This window comes from Polypterus senegalus, chromosome 13 (assembly GCF_016835505.1).
Source record: "Polypterus senegalus isolate Bchr_013 chromosome 13, ASM1683550v1, whole genome shotgun sequence".
NCBI lineage: Eukaryota > Metazoa > Chordata > Cladistia > Polypteriformes > Polypteridae > Polypterus > Polypterus senegalus.
In genome coordinates, this window is record NC_053166.1 from 76,889,897 (window position 1) to 76,905,053 (window position 15,157).

The following is a 15,157-nucleotide window of genomic DNA, read 5'->3' on the forward strand; positions in this document are numbered from 1 at the left end:
GTTCAACTTCAGTAGTCTACTGTGTGTACAGGAGATTTTCCTTGGTAATATTTAAGTATTAAATATGCTTGAAAGAGCTCAGTTGAACAATACTATATTTAGAAAACAAGAGGTGACTTTTGTATGGTAGAAGTGCAATACTTGGTGCTACACAAGAGCTTTACATTGAAGAATAGTGATGAGCGAACATTGCCACGAGTTCCCCAAAATCATAGAAATATTCGCAGTATTCACCAAAATTGGCGAACTTCATTAAAGTCAATAGGGAAGGACTAACTGAACTAGATTTGATTGTGTTGTAATGGTGCAGTCACCTTTAAAGTGTCCCTGAGGGCCAGGAAAACGTCTGCCAGCTATACTGGTCCAATTATCGTGGCCAAAAAGGTGACCTGAGTTTGCACATGCACCACCAGGCCTCCATGATATCAAAGAAGGTACGCAGGCAGCGATGCATGATCATAGATTTCATCAAAACAAAACAGAAATGTCAAAATCATAGTCAAAAATCAGAAAACATATATAGGTCTTTTAAAGGCAGAAAATTCAAAGTGTCATGTCACGATTGAAACTGCTGCCTCGTTCTGTTTTTTGAAGCCGCGTTAAAGGCTCTCTAAACTGTCTGTGCTGATGCTTTGCACTTTTTCTTCTATCAAAAAGATAGAAACATGTTGTAAATATAAATAAACCTTTCATTATTATTATTTCATAGAGTCACCTTTGTTTGGGGGGGTGTTGGGTTCCTTCAAAGTATATTTTTTTCTGCATATTTCTAGTTATTATGCATGCATAGGGCATGCACTTCCTTATACTGACGTGGCACTCAAAAATTGACTTGCATATTGGTGAATAACCTTGAACAAACTTGCTGATTAATGACTCCTAGCATTATGGTTTTAGCATCTTGGTTCTGGTACCAACATGTATTTGCTTAATGGCTTTTAACATTTCTCAGTCAGATGGTTTTACTGTCTAGTATTTGATAATGTCGGGCCCGTTTAAAACCATCTTCACAGTGGCTCACAAACCCTGTTGACGGCTGACAATTCAAAGACGTCAGCTGCAACTAAAAAAGTGGTAGTGGTCTAGCCAAGCACTTTGGACACTTGCAATTGACACAATTAGCATTTTAAAATCATAACTGTTTATTATAATACATTACAACTTCACAAGCAGAGATAACTTATTATTAATGCTGTATATGCTTTATTATTGTGCCCAAAAAGATGTCCTGAGTTGTATGGCAGCAATAGCAAAGAAGAAAGAACCAGTCAGAGACTACAATCCTATGTCATCAACACAAAGTGTAAATGCTGAAGTCGTAGAAAAAAGTGAGACAAAATATGTTGGTCTTTTAAAGGCAGAAAATCAAAGTGGCATGTCATGGTTGAAACCTCTGGCTTGTTCTAAGTCGCACTGAAGGCTCTCTACAACTGTCTATGCTGATGCTTTGCACTTTTTATCGCATCAAAAAGACAGAAACGTCTTGTAAATAGTAATAAATCTTTTGTTATTATTATTTCATAGAGTCTCCTTTGTTGGGTGGAGAAGTGTTAGGGTCCTTCATGATTTTTATTTCACTCTCGCCACACCACGTGGCTTTTATTATGCACATTTGGCTACAAGCACAGATAACTCATCCCACAGAGTATGTAATGCAAAAGATCAGCATTATATACCCAGGAGGCGTATATGTTGGCTGTTACAGCTCCGGAGGATGGCGCACTGACCTCTCAAAGCGTTATTGGGTGGTGATATTAAAAAAAATATATACTGTATATATGTGTTCTCCTGAACCAGCCAAATTATCAGTAAATACTTTGAATAACAGGGGCGAATGCAGCAAATTTGTTGTGAATAACGCTTTGGTGAAATTCATTGATCAACACTATTGGAGAAGTAATTAGTTTAAAAAAAAAAAAAAGAAACTGCCGAGCCTTCCCACCATTATCCATTTTGTTTCCAAGCTTTTTTTATGCTATTTTTAACTCTTGTTTAGTTTTTGTTACCACCTTTTACATTTCAAGATTTGTAATTTGTAACCTGGCACTGAAATGGCAACCATTTGATTTACATCCAAAACTATTCACTAGGGCAAAAAATTTGTGCCAGTTATTTTAGTTACTCTAAAGAATTCTGCAATATATTTAGCATCTCATTTAGAGTAGTTTCAAATTAAATTAAGCAAATAAGGTAAAACAATAAAGTGAAATACATGAATAAATAAACTGATGAAATGTAGGTTAGAGAATGTCATTTGGGAGGCCCACTATGAGTCCCACTGTGCTAATTGTGGCACCACTAATACAAGGAAGCAAGACACAAAGAGGGTTCTAGTGTATTCAGATATTTTGATATATGGTCATATCTCTCTCTCATTCATATATATATACAGTGTATGTGTGTATGTATATATATATATATATATATATATATATACTGTATGTGTATATGTATAATATAAAGGGGTGTACTGGGTGTCCCGAGCAGAAGTACAGCTGCTTTGTAAATCCACTGCATTGTTGCACTTGGAGAAATGGTCTGGGATTAAAACAAAGCTGCTTTTACATTAGTCATTCAGAGCTTAAACTCCTGGTGGAGATCAGGGCGATAGTAGTGGTCTGCATGCACATAGATGGCCAGATTATGCTGGTAGGACTTTAAGCTTTACATTGATGGTGGGTAAACACAGGCCACTGATCAGCGTATTACATCCTTATCCTTATCACTACCCCTTAGCTTACATAGGCTATTTTTTTATGTGTGTTTTGCACCTTTTGTTCCTCCATTTTCAGCTGCATGTTAGCTCTGCACCCTGAACATTAGTGTCCTATGTAATAATTGTCACCTTCACCTGATTCTGTCCTTCTGTTGCATATCCCACTTTGTAGATTCTGTTGTGAAATCCTCTACTCTTTGTGTGTGTGTGCGTGTGTGTGTGTGCGCGCGCGCGCATGCGTGTGTGTTTACCTTCAAGAGTCGTAGTTTGTGAGAATGGTGTCTCATTTGCTAAAGATACAGATTCCCTGAAGAGGACGAAGGGCAAAATGTCAGGGTTAAATACATACCATAGTTCTGCTTATATCATACACTGTTCTTCCTTCCTATCTGTCAACTCATTGTGGGTTTGTCTAGACTGATAGTAAATTATTTTATTTAAAAAAGTTATACAAGACTGAGGTAAATCTTCTTTTATAGTACTAAATGAAACACAGTGATTTCAGTGTTTTTTCAGTGACCCACTGCAGTATTTTGGAGCCCTTCAGCTTTGTGTATTTATAATGTCCTGCTCCGAATTCCCAGAACATCACTGATTTCTATCAGTGAGTATCAGTTGTGGCATGAGAGCAGGTGCTTTCAAATGTTTATCTCTAAACCATGTGCATTTTTAATGAAGTGTGGAACCAATTGAATGTTGTTTTCCTACCCAGAATTCATTAAGGTTACTGTAACAGAGACAGATAATAATGTCTGCTGTGCATTTTTAGATGACATATCAAATCCTAGCTGAAAACTTTCATTTTCTTGTCCTTATCCTGCCCGATTCCTGTTGATGGAATTAATAATATTCTTGAATCCAGTACTGGGTTTATAAAATGTGACCAAATTCATGTATCACCTGTAATGTCTGACTGAGCAGTCAATTGTGTTAGAAGGGTAGGTGCACCTAGTAAAGTTTGTACAGATTCTGTATCCACAGAAAAATACACCATGAAAAATGAAGCATATGTGATTTCAGAGGGAGTTGAGTACATATGTAGAAAAGAAGCTGGTAAGGGTTATTGCCACACTGAAAAATAAAAAGTACCTTTGCTACTGTATTTTGATGACCTGACATCCAATATTTCTTTTCTACTATAATGTTTAACTCTAACCTATATATATTTAATAAAATGCATTTTATACTAATAATAATTTGAGATCTTATGATGATAAAATGTGGCCAGTAGGTTGATTAATTTCTCTAAATGACATGTCCTGAAATATTCATAACAGACCTGCCTTGAACCCTTGTGCTACTAGTACAGTGTTTTGGGGCTTACGCAGTGGCATTGTCTTTATGGTTTTTGTATTACTGCGTTTAGAAGCACAATAGTATAAGAAACGAGAAAAAGAAAAAAAAATACTATCTACACAAATACAATGTTTTCTGTCCTGCATAGCAGTAAGCCAATCTCTCCTCTTTTTGTTACAGAAAAATCTGCCTGCATTGTAAATGTCCAAGGGAAGATCATGCAGTTCGGGCAATGCCTGGAGATTTGGAAAAGATGATGTACAAACTTGTTTCTGATTTCCAGAGGCATTCCATCTCTGATGATGACTCTGGCTGTGCATCTGAGGAGTACGCCTGGGTGCCCCCAGGCCTTAAACCTGAACAGGTCAGTTTTATCTGATACTTCGAGGCAGAAATATCTATACCAGTGACTGTCTTGCAACTGTGAAAGTCTTAGGCTATTCACTGAACAATTTTAATATGTTCTTAACCACAAATAATGGGTATGTTTGTTTTTACACAGTATACTACAATCACTTTTTAGCAGAGCTAGTGATGATCCACGGTGATATTTAGACTTCTAATGTTATTTAGCAGGGTTAGCGCTCCACTGTGCCTTAATTAGATAAATCTGTGGAAACCAATGTCCGTATCAAACCATAAAGTAGGAAACACAAAAAAGTAGTATATTAAACCACTAACAAGTGCGTGTACCTACATACAGTATATGTACTGTATATATTGGCTGAAAACTGAATTAGAACAGATTGATCTAAGCTGAAAGAAATGTGAAACTGAAAAGCTATCAAGATTTCTGGGGTGAAAGCTAGAGGAGTGTAGTGAGGTGTTTCTGTGTGTGGGCTTGTGGTATACAGTGAATTAGAAATGATCACTCCCTGCATGCATAAAAATGTCTAACAAAGAAATATTGGACTGGCTATTGTTGAACATAAAAGATAAATTGGAATTGCAATTGTTTAAGTAACTTTGGAACTGAATGATGTGGTGACGTCACCATTCCAAATTATTCAAACATCATCCAGTGTTTTTAAACCAATCAATTGTTGCATTTTTATGTTTCCAAAGGAATTATTTGCTTTTGACAATTGTTTTTATAGACAACATAAAGGGGTAGCTAAGAGTTGTACTTGATGTCCTAGCATTATATGTGGCGGGATTTGAAGAATCGTTTATGTTGTCTCTTTTTAAAATAAGGTAAAGTGTGATTGGCAAACGGGACGCAGTAGTAAAGTAGTTTGGAATACTGCTGACGTGCCTGTTTCTGGAATGCTAGTGTATAATGAAATGTAACTCAAAAAATAATTGTTTACAAGAAAATGGGTTTTGTATGATGTAAAATCTGATGGGTGCAAGTTTGACAAAACGTGCAGTATAAAAATCTATATACATACATATGTACTGAGTAACCGGCTTTAATAGGAAATTACCAGCAGAAGCAACAGGATGACCGGTGTGGGGCTCACTAAGATATCTACACCTATATTAACTGAACGCATATGTACTATGAGTCAAATCAAAACTATTTATGGCACCATTTCTTTTAAAAAGGTTTGGGTATTCAAGAAGTGCCAAATGTTTATATAAAACAAGATGATTAACAGACACGCGGCTTAAACTGCAACATAACATTAAATCAAATAGGACTTCCTGCTGTGTTAAGTATTTATTTCAGTCTCACATAGCAAATTGCGTACATGGCATTTAACAGCAAATGGTTTGTTTATTTATTTAAAGAAGCAGACAGTATTAAGCCTGTATGCTGCTGTTTTCAGCTGCTTTATGAAAAACCAATGACAGAAGTGTACAATGTGCTACTGTATTCTGAACTCCTTAGTGTGGTTCTGCCTTGATTACTGTAGTGTGCAGCAGAGCACATCTATGCAAGTGACATCTTGCTTTACATGTCATTACGTCCGCAGGCCTCGAATCTTGATTCTGTGTGCTGAAACATTAGGACCGGTTAGATGACAGTATAGTCTTGGCCACAGATGAAAAGTAGAAGAGAAAAATGGAGGACTGAAGACAGTATTGCTTAATAGCGATGGCAGGTGCTGCTTCTGCTAAGTTAGTCATTAATCAGTCTGCGTGCAGATCCTGCTGCTGGTGCAGTACTGAAAAGAATTCTTTCTCTCCCTGCTGTATATGTTAACATAGTTCTGTCTCCTTATAAATATGCTAGGTACACAAATATACAATTGTGTATAAGAAGTACATAAGAAGTTTGACAGTCAAGACCAGACCATTTAGTTCTTCCAGTTCATTTGGTTGGATAATAGCTAAATTGTCCCAGCATCTCATTTAGATAACTGGAATTTGTCAAGGTTTCCATTTCAACTCCCATACTTAGTAAATTGTTTCATGATTCACTGTTTAATTTGAAGAATTCCATTGGATTAATTTTTTAAATCATTTTCCAAGTTTTAAAGTTCCTGCACTGAATTCTGTAATCAAAGCTACAAATATTTAATTCTTTTAGCCTGTCAAGTAGGACATGCTCTTTAGTCCTAGGGTGTACTTGGTTGCTTTCTTCTGCACAGGTTCAAGTGCTGCTATGTCTTCTTGTAGCATGGCAGTTAGAACTGTACACAATACTACAGATATGGTCTCGTTAGCACATTGGTCTGATTATTCCTTGATTTATATTTAACTGTTTTTAGGGTATAACCTAACTTATTTGCCTTTTTTTTTATTTCTTCTGTATACTGTTTAGCCTGTAAGTAGTTGGTATCAATTTAAACTTTTAAATAATGTTTACCCATCTTGTATTTATATGTAATGTTCCTTTTGCCTTTATGTATCACTTTACACTACATTATATTACATTATACTATATTTTCCTAGTATTTGCCCAATTTTATACAATTGTTTTTGTTGGTTTTTCAGTATGTGCTATCCCTCCAGTTTTAGTGTCATAAATGATTTTACAGGATTACTAACTGCATTAAATTGCATGTAATTAGTATCAATTAAAAAAGGTAACAATCCAAACACAGATCCTTTAGGGTCTACACTGCTGACCTCCCTCTATCAGCAAGATGGTCCTCTTATTTGTACTGTTTGATTCCAGCCAGTGGGTTAGTTACAGTGCCTCTGATGCTAATGGCGTTTAGTTTCAATATTAATATTGAAAGCAGAAAAGATACTTCTACACAGTGCCTGTATTGCTCCTACTCCACTAGCATCAAGAACAATGAACAGACAGATTTTTGTCTGTTGTATTTTCCTGTATTTTGTATTTTTTTTTCTTTCAGAAAGTTCCCTCAGTCAACTATGAAATTCAGTATTTACTTGGTTTCTGCTTTGTGTGCAAAAGCCAGGCTAATCAGAGCACTGTGGCTGTGGTAACGGATAGGTTTTACCCTGTGGGACACGGGTGACTTCAAAAATGGAACCAAAAGTGCACTGAATGCCTATATTGCCACCAGCTACTGAAGTCGAGGTTGATCACAATGTGATTTGGAATCTTTGATTTTGTAATAAAGTGCAGCTTACAGAAGCTCGAAGAAATGGGTGTTATGGGAGTTAAAAAAAAAAAAAAAAACTTTTAAAGAGAGCGTAAATTCCCTTCTCTTCTTTGGAAGATCAAATATCCATTACTTTGATGTTATTCATGTTCAAGCAATACCTGCACTGATATTCATACTATAATAGGGATATCCCAGTAGACACATGTTTAGATTCAGAATAAGTACAATAAGTACTGAATGGTAGGTTATGAAACAAAAGTAAAAGTTGAGGAGGAGGTGAGTTCATAATTTTAATGCCTTAATACTGACAGAGCCTTAGGGGCAGATCTTGAAAAGAAGATGCATAGCATACACTACAGAAATAATCCAGGGATCAAAAACTGATATGATAATATCTTTCTTTTGCTTTTTCTCACAAAAGTTTTAAAATCAGTATGGACAATTGTCCCATATATTTTAAAAAATAGATTTGCTCCCCACCTCTAAAACTAGTGCTGGGTGGTATACCAGTTCATACTAAAAAACGTTTTTTATTTTTGTTATGATATGGATTTTTTTTATATCGCAACACCAGTTTAAATAGCCTGAACAACATTCGGAATGTGGCACAGCAGGAAACTGTTTAAGGGAGGACCTTTTTCACTGCTGCACCAGAGAACATGCATTAGTGGAGGTATTGAAATGGACAGAGAACATTCTGAAACTGAAGCTGTAGCAGACAATAAAGTTAAACATGATGACACAGAAGAATTTTTGCCAAAAAAAGGAGCTTTGTCTGTTGTCTGGAAATACTTTGGTTTTAAAAGGTCAGATGTGGACCATTATGTTCAAATGTGTGAATACTGTTTCTATACTACTGGATAATACTGTAAGCGAAGTTGTACTTGTTTTATTTTTTTTTTCTCAATACTGTGTAATGTACCTGGGTACTGTGTAATAGTATGACGACAAGTTGAATTTATTCTCGACATTTCCACTTTAATCTCGAGATTTATGACGAGATTACTTTATTATCGCCGTTTATGTCGAGATTAAAGTCGACATGTTAACTTTATTCTCGTAATTTGTCATTAAGTAGAACATTGTAAACTAAACTTCATCTTAAAATTAATATTTAATTTACTAGATTTTCTTAAACCCCGTCACACGTTATGTAGTACATTAAATGCTTTGTATTAAATGTTCCCGGAGCCATGTTAATCGCTACGTACTTCTTAAACTGACTTCCTCTTGCACTAAGAGGAGGCGCAGGCAGCGATCAGCACACAGAATACAATAATTTCATGACATTCCTGCTCCCTGAACATTCAGAATGCTAAGATAAATACTTGATATCATTTTAATGATGAAATGCATTAAAGCATGTATTAATCATGTGGGGGCACGGTAGCGTGGAGGCTGCACTGCTGCCTCGCAGCAAAGGGGTCCCAGGTGTTCCCTACCTTGAATTTGCATGTTTTTCTGGTGGGTTTACTCGGCGTGCTTCAGCTTTTTTCAAAGTCATGTAGGATGTGGGGTTTTGTTCAGGGCTGTGGAGTCGGAGTCGGAGACAATTTTGGGTTAACATTTTGCCGACTCCGACTCCTACTAAATTTAAATGGGAATTAAAAAAGTAAGTTGAAATGTCCCAATTCACAAACAGTCATAATGAACTACTTCTCTGCTGTAAGAATAAAGCCCAATGCATGCAGTGCATAATGTTACCACAAAACTAACATGTCAAGTAACCATGAAGCATGCTTTTCATTGACTGTATGCGTCACTATATGGGATGTAATGTACAGGTAAGGTGCGGCACCGCTTTCCATTGTGTCGTGTTCCACTGTTACAGGGAACTGTGAACCTAGCCTAAAGCCACCCCATACATTTACAGATGCACTGCCGATTTTTCAGCCGTTCAACGAGTCATCACGCGTCAAACGCCTGAAAAATCATCTGGTGTTCTCAGCTCCGTCGGCTCCCCTTCGCTGCGCTAGTGAAGGGGCGAAGGAGCCGAGAACACAGATCTCCCTACCTGTCTCCAGCAGAGGCTCGTTCTGCTGATCAGCTGGCCGGTGAGTGACACAATGCACTAAACTTCCGGCTGGCTGACAGAGGAGACAGCCACTGCAGCAGACAGAGGCATCACATTACTTTGGATGGGGGCAGTGGTCGAGATTTTCGGCAAGCTGGATCTGCCCGTCCATGTGGACACCGCAATCTGCGGCCGCCAATCAATTGTGTTTGTCTTTAATCTGGCATTATAGTAGAGTGTTGGCTTCCTAGCCAGTAGTTCTTTGGTGAAATGACATGTATGTTGCCTTCCTTTCCTTCAATGGATGTAGAAAATACATTAGCATAGTATATACATACAGAGGAGTCAGAGTCGAAGTCGGAGCATTTATCTACCGACTCCACAGCCCTGGTTTTGTTATGTCATATTGACCCTGCTAGTGTATGTATTGCTCATATTCACCCTGCGATATGCTGGCACCCTGTTCAGGATTTGCTCCTGCCTTGCACACAGTGTTTGCTGTGATGGATGCAACCCTGAATGAGTGGTATAATTAAACATGCATAACGAAGATTTTTTTTTAAGTTCTGAACACTCCGTGGTCTAAGTTTATAACTAGTTTTAATCTTACAAAGACGTTTATCGTGTGGTGATTGGTTATGTGGAGAAAGAAAAAGGAAGGATAGTTACTGGGGGTTTGGTACATCAGATAGAGACAGCACGCATGCAATAAAGAAAGCCTGCTCAGAAGAACATCCATTGAATTCTGTGTTTGTGTCTCAGACCACCAGATCACGAACACAATATTTACACAATACTTAAGTTAAACCTGTGCGATACCCATTCATACATCCAGTTTTTTGGAACCTCGTCACATCTGCCATAAAGTTCTCTACACTGAACTTACACCTGGGGACCCCTTACTGCGAAGGAGCAGCACTACCACCTCATTACCATGCATGTTTAATACCTGCTTTAATGCATTTTATCATGAAAATTTATCTTAGCATTCTACATTTTCAGAGAGCAGGAATATCATGAAGTGAATGTATTCTGTGCGGCGATCGCTGCCTCTTAGTGCAAGAGGAAGTCAGTTTTTAAGAACAGCAGAGCGATTAACAATTGGGTCGGGGAACACTTAACACAAAGCATTTAATGCGCTACATAACTTATGACGGGGTTTGAAAAAATCTAGTAAATTAAGCATTGATTTTAGGATGAAGTTTAGTTTATGACATTCTTTTTTAATGACAAAATAAACTACGAGAATAAAGTGGAAATGTTGACTTACATCTCAACATAGTTTGTTTTTTTTTTCTTCACTGTTTCCATATTTTTTTTTCTTCACCGTGGCCCTAATATGCTTCCGTAGGGCTATACCACAAATAGTATTACAAATGCAAGTTGCAGTTTTATTATTAATGTATATAGCTTAGGTTGAAACAAGGTCCATATTAATGCAGTTTGCCTTAATGATGGTTCACTTGGTAAAGATGTCATCACCAAGTTGCACTGGTTTTATTTTATTTGTATTTGGTGAATACTGTGTAATGCACCTGGGCTTGAAGTCTTGGTATTATTACTGGAAGTTGTACTATTATTTATTTTATTGTTTATTAGTTTAAGTATTATGCAGTTTAATGATGGTAAAGTTGTTTTAAAAAGTCACTTTAACATGTCAGTGGACAGAGATTGTTAACAATAACAAAGTGTAGTTGGGTTACAAAAAATATTTACTATTTATTCCTTTTCTAAGACATTTTTCGGTGCAATACAACTTTTGACAAGCACCTCTGGATATTTTCTGTCTAAATGCCTCTTAGGATGGTTGAAAATATGTTGTCAAAATTTTTGTTTAAGTTGTTTGCAAACTTTGTTCAATAAAAAGGTTCTATATTTTGACATGCAATGTGATTCCTTCTCTTCATTAGTGCCACCCCCTTGAAAACTATCACTTTACGGGGCCATGCAAACCTGTATTAATACTCATGTGCACATTAAAATGATTTTTTGTACAGTGTACAACTCTCAGGACAGTGGAATATGTTATTCTTAGCCAGTAACTGCAGTGGAAATGTGGTTAACATCCACCCATGCATGGGGAAAAAAAATACCGTCCAATACCGTGAAACCGGTATAATTTTGAAAAATACCATAATATAGTATTTTGGTCATACTGCCCAGCACTACCTAAAACCAAATAAAATAACCAAAAACTCATCATTGCCAATGACTGCACTTGGCAGTCACTCAAGTGTTCAATATAAACCACCTCAACAGACCAGACAAATAAATCCATGCATACATAAACACACACCTATTTTTACTATAGGGGGGTTTGAAATATAGCTTTTGCCATGTTTTTTTGGTAAATTTTTGCATCAATCAAAACATACTGCAGGGTGGCCAGCTAAGTGATAGGTTATATTTTATAAAATAGGAAAATATTTATTGTTCTAATTGAAAATCTTCAGGAATTCAACAATGACAACCAAATACGCCCACCTTAGAAAAAAAATAGTTTTAATAAGCAAGTTCGACACAAACAGTATATACTTAACAAAATGAATTAATATAGAGAAAGTCTGGGGTAAAGAAACAGGTTAAATCAAGGTGGGTTTATAATCCTGCAGAGTGTGACAAGGATTCTATGTGGTTAAGTAAAAGTTATTTGTCTTATTGCTACTGATGCCAAAAGTAATATTTAGCAAAGGTGTTATACTCCAGAAACTGATACAATCTGTCAAAGTTTCTCATCCACTGACAAAGCTGACCTTAACAGAAAACAAACCAACTTTATCAAGAAATGCTCCATGTATCCATTTTGTGACCCATTCATTACAATAGAGAGCCCGGGCAAGCTGGAGTAGCAATCAAAACATGGACTTCTCAATTTAAACGCAACCCTCTCCAAAAAAGAGTGTATGAAATATGCAGCCTCAAGACTCTGACTTCCTGCCAGCGAGTGGAAGTTCATAAGTTTTATAAACATTAAAATATGATCTTTTATAGTGTTTTTAGATAAAAGCCTATTCAATTGACTTGCTTTTGTTTACAAGTCAGCTGGGAATCCATTGTATATATTATTTTTATTGCATCTGCAAAGATGTGTGTAGCCATATTACAGATGAGTTTTGCAATGTTTACATTTACTGACAATTGGAATTAAACATTTCTTTTTTAGAATGTTCTAGATATAAACATTTTTATATGTTTAATAAACATACTGTATTGTTGGGTCACATGGTTTACTAGAGAAATTATAGCCCTTCCTGTGTGCATTCACAGTGCCAGGAAGCCACTTTGCTTACAGTTTTAGAGACAAAAGTGCATAGAAAACTGCACAAAATCAGTATTTCCATATTTGCCATCCATGAATTCAAAATTGTAGTTGGCTTTTTTTATTCAGTTGGTATTTCATTTTGGTAATTTAAGTTTAAACTCTTAAAATAATAGTTCACACCAATTTCAAAATATATTATTATAAGCCTGGGCTGGAAGAACCCCATAACCCCCCAACCCCCCCAAAAAAAAAACAAATACTCAAGGGACATTAGGTGAAAGACTGTGAGTGGCAATAGTTCACCAGGCATAGAATTATGTGAAAAAGTGTGGGGGTCAAGAAGTAGTTTAATGAGAGTTCCCCCATCCCAGTAGGTGTCAAAGTGGAGTGTTGGTACAGTATGCTTGGCTCCCAGCATACACACGAGGTGGGCCAGAATTTAAAAAGGTGCAGGAGTTCAGGACTGATGGAACAAATGGGGTTTAGTAATCGGAAGTCTAGGAGGAGGCCCGAGGGGATACAATTGGCATTTCTGACTCGAGAGGTAATTGCTGGGCTTTTCCTTGGCTGGGGGCTTGACAGACCAGTTTATACTAGAAGGCTTGGAGTCGGGAACTGAGGTGTGGGCAAAAGCTTTATTAGAAGGAGGAAGAAAAGCCAGAAGTTGTGGAGAAAGTGAGGTTCGGGAGGTGAGACGGGCGTGCTTAGTGCAGCACTGAGGTGGGGAGTGGATCGGCCACCCTCCTAATGGACAGTGGATTTGTGTTTAGAAATGGGATCAGTGTTTCTTTCCTTTATGTTGATATATTGTTTATGTCTTGTGTTTTATTCCTCAGTTGACTGCTTTATTGTATAATAAACAATACATTTTTCCTGTATTGTGGGCTGCCTGGCATTCATAGTGAGGGCACCAGACCCACATTGTCTGTAAAGTCAATCAATATCCTATAGTCTTTTTATAGGCATGAACATGATTCTGAAATTTTGAAAGAACTTTTCATGTTAACTTGAATAAAACAGTTGGCTCCGTTGTGAATTTCCCCATGGGGATTAATAAAGTATCTATCTATCTATGACAAGCCTTAATTTTTTTCTGTCATGTTACAAATTAGAAATGTCCCTACATCTCTCCTTTAGTTTGAATTGGCATTAAACATTTACTGTATGTATGTATGTATGTATGTATGTATGCGAATATATCTGTCCTTTTAAGTTTTTAAAAAATGAGAAACTCTGCATTTGTTACAAGATTTGATTTATTTGTTGGAAGATATGTTGTATTATACCATTATTCATTTTTTGTGCAAAACTTCTGAAGTAGCGATTTCTAAACTTACCTGATACAAACACTTGCTTATTCTTTTTTGACAAGAGAATTTGGTGTACCACGTTTGTCACATTGACTTGTGTTTGCGGCTGAATGTTGTTGATGTTTCTTTTATAATTTGGGCCATCTCTGCTGCCTCTCCTCTTCCAGGTTTACCAGTACTTCAGTTGTATTCCAGAGGACCGTGTTCCATATGTAAACAGCCCTGGCGAGCGCCACAGAATTAAACAGTTGTTGCACCAGTTACCAGCTCATGACAGTGAGGTAAACATGCAGACAAGTAATTGGCAGTTACTGCTTGAATGCCATGCACACAATGCTTATTAACTTACTGTGGTATTCTAGGCACAGTACTGCAATTCGCTCGATGAAGAAGAGAAGAAAGAGCTTCGCCTGTTCAGCCAGCAAAGAAAACGAGAAAACCTGGGTCGCGGGACTGTACGACTTTTCCCCGTAACCATGACAGGCGCCATATGCCAGCAGGTACAAATTCAATACATACATTTCACAATTTCTCCAAGATTGCCCTGAGCTGCTTTTAAAGTGGATGGTAACAATTTCCTGAATGAGCCTTTTGTATTCCAGTGTTTAGTATGAAAAGTTCTTTCATTTATATCCCACTTGTTAGAATGATTACATTTTTTCCCCCATTTACTATGTTTTACTAACAGGTTGACTTGATGTGAAGTTTAATTTGTCTGGGCAAGAATTCACTGTCAAGTGTGTAAAACAAACTCTTTGCTTGTCTGTTCTCTCAAGTGTGGAAAACAGATCAGAGGAGGTGACATTGCTGTGTTTGCTAGCCGTGCAGGCCATGGAGCTTGCTGGCATCCACAGTGCTTCCTGTGCTCCACCTGCAATGAGCTACTGGTGGATCTTATCTATTTCTATCAGGATGGAAAAATCTACTGTGGAAGGCACCATGCAGAGAGACTTAAACCCCGATGCCAGGCCTGTGATGAAGTGAGTGCATTGTGGAATTCTTTTAAATTATTACTTTCATTACTGATTTTAAATAAAATTGCCAACCTGTACCTTTACCATATATACTTGTGTATAAGTCGGATCTTGAAAC

General features: G+C 37.1%; 1 protein-coding gene across 2 annotated transcripts in view; it reads left to right on the top strand.

Moving 5' to 3' along the window:
- The window catches only part of prickle3 (prickle homolog 3), a 63,722-nt gene that overhangs the window by 40,614 nt on the left and 7,951 nt on the right, over positions 1–15,157 (top strand). For both annotated transcript variants that reach the window (XM_039775382.1, XM_039775383.1), the window contains 4 exons: positions 4,193–4,376; positions 14,233–14,346; positions 14,428–14,565; positions 14,842–15,045. In XM_039775382.1, the coding sequence (XP_039631316.1) occupies positions 4,193–4,376; positions 14,233–14,346; positions 14,428–14,565; positions 14,842–15,045 (640 nt within the window). The remainder of the gene's footprint in view (positions 1–4,192; positions 4,377–14,232; positions 14,347–14,427; positions 14,566–14,841; positions 15,046–15,157) is intronic.